Below are 1508 nucleotides of genomic sequence, written 5' to 3' on the forward strand. Positions count from 1 at the left end.
TGACCCTACCACCCAAAATTTCAACTTGACTGACACAATTTTAGTACAGGATCTAGAAATACTTTGATTTTTTAAACTTGGGTTAATATTTTAGGTTGCCCTGCTCTTACCATTCCAAATGGTTCAATAACCCCTGCTGGTCCATATGCTGCTGGTACTACAGCCAGAGTCGATTGCAACAGAGGTTTTGTCAGAAACGGTAGTGCAATCATGACTTGTCCAGCAAATGGCCAATGGACAACTATAACCAATTGTCAAGGTAATATACATTTATGCTTTTAATGACGTGTGCATTACCTAATTAAAAAGGCATATCAATGAAAAATGAAAATTTGTATACGAATAGATATGCTCCAATATGACCTAAAGGTACCATCAAAGTTTGCCAAAATAGCTTTTCAAAATAATCTCGTGAAAAAAAACAGCTGGTTTAAAAAAAAAATTTGTCTGTTTTGACAACAGTTAATGCATGGGATTTCCCATAAGAAAAAGTCAGAATAAGCATTTATAATGCCAAATCAGGAATAAAAATTGATCATGATTAAAGTTAATAAAAATTGTTTTTATGTCAAATCCCATGCATTGTCTCAGAGTCAAATTATTGTTACCCTCGCGGTCAAATTGGCGGTTTTAAAACACATTTTTAAAAAAAGCTGTTTCGTATTTCGAAACTTTGATGGTACCTTTAGATTACGTATAAGCATATCTTTTATCTATCAATACACAAATTTTGATTTTTTGTTGGTATGCCCTTTTAATATGACATTAGTTGGATATGTTATTGTTAATCACAGCATGTTTTCCGTAAAAAATTTTTATTTATTATACTATTAAACAACTTCTTTTAACACTCTTTTAGTTCCATTCGGCTGCCCTGCTCCAAGTATTACAAATGGAGCACTCGTACCTGCCTTAGCTTCATATGACGCATTTGCAAGGGTTACATTTACTTGTAATAGTGGGTTTACTTTAGTTGGTAACAGTGTTGCTGTCTGTGCAAATGGGCAATGGAGCGCACAATCTCCTGAGTGCAGAAGCGGTGAGTCATCAAACAATGTTTAATGTGAAATCATTCAATTTTCCTGATTTATATTAATTCTTGTTGTTTACGTTTAAGAAACACCAGGTTGTCCACCTCTGCCCGCACTTGCCAATGGACAAACTACTCCCAGTACACCAAGCACCAGCGTTGGATCTACAGTCAGCTTTTCATGCAGTCCTGGTTATTTACTTAATGGAACACGACATTTGAGCTGTATGGCCAATAACATGTGGTCAGCAGCCCCACCTACTTGTGAAAAATGTAAAAAAATGATTATGTATATTACACTTTTATATTTGTTTAAGCATTTTATTCACAAATTCATTGATTTGATTGCAGTTTGTATAATGCCACCACCTGTTACCAATGGCCAGGTAATATTGAAAAATATTACTCATAGTCCTGTTGGCTCAGTCGCAGTTTACATTTGTGGAAATGGCTTTGTACTTAGTAGCCCCAGTGCTTT

At 35.1% G+C, this 1508-nt stretch overlaps 1 protein-coding gene across 6 annotated transcripts in view; it reads left to right on the forward strand.

Annotated features, from left to right (window-relative positions):
- Positions 1-44: 44 nt before the first annotated feature.
- LOC100187250 (mucin-4-like) overlaps positions 45-1508 on the forward strand; it is a 14666-nt gene continuing 13202 nt past the window's right edge. For 3 of the 6 annotated variants that reach the window (XM_026840330.1, XM_026840331.1, XM_026840333.1), the window contains exon 1: positions 46-259. In XM_026840330.1, the coding sequence (XP_026696131.1) occupies positions 211-259 (49 nt within the window). In that variant the 5' untranslated portion in view covers positions 46-210. Of the gene's footprint in view, positions 260-859; positions 1040-1508 lie in introns of all 6 variants that reach the window. The other 3 variants (XM_026840328.1, XM_026840332.1, XM_026840329.1) reach the window with 2 other exon arrangements.

The sequence above is a fragment of the Ciona intestinalis genome, unplaced genomic scaffold (assembly GCF_000224145.3).
Source record: "Ciona intestinalis unplaced genomic scaffold, KH HT001193.1, whole genome shotgun sequence".
Classification (NCBI taxonomy): domain Eukaryota; kingdom Metazoa; phylum Chordata; class Ascidiacea; order Phlebobranchia; family Cionidae; genus Ciona; species Ciona intestinalis.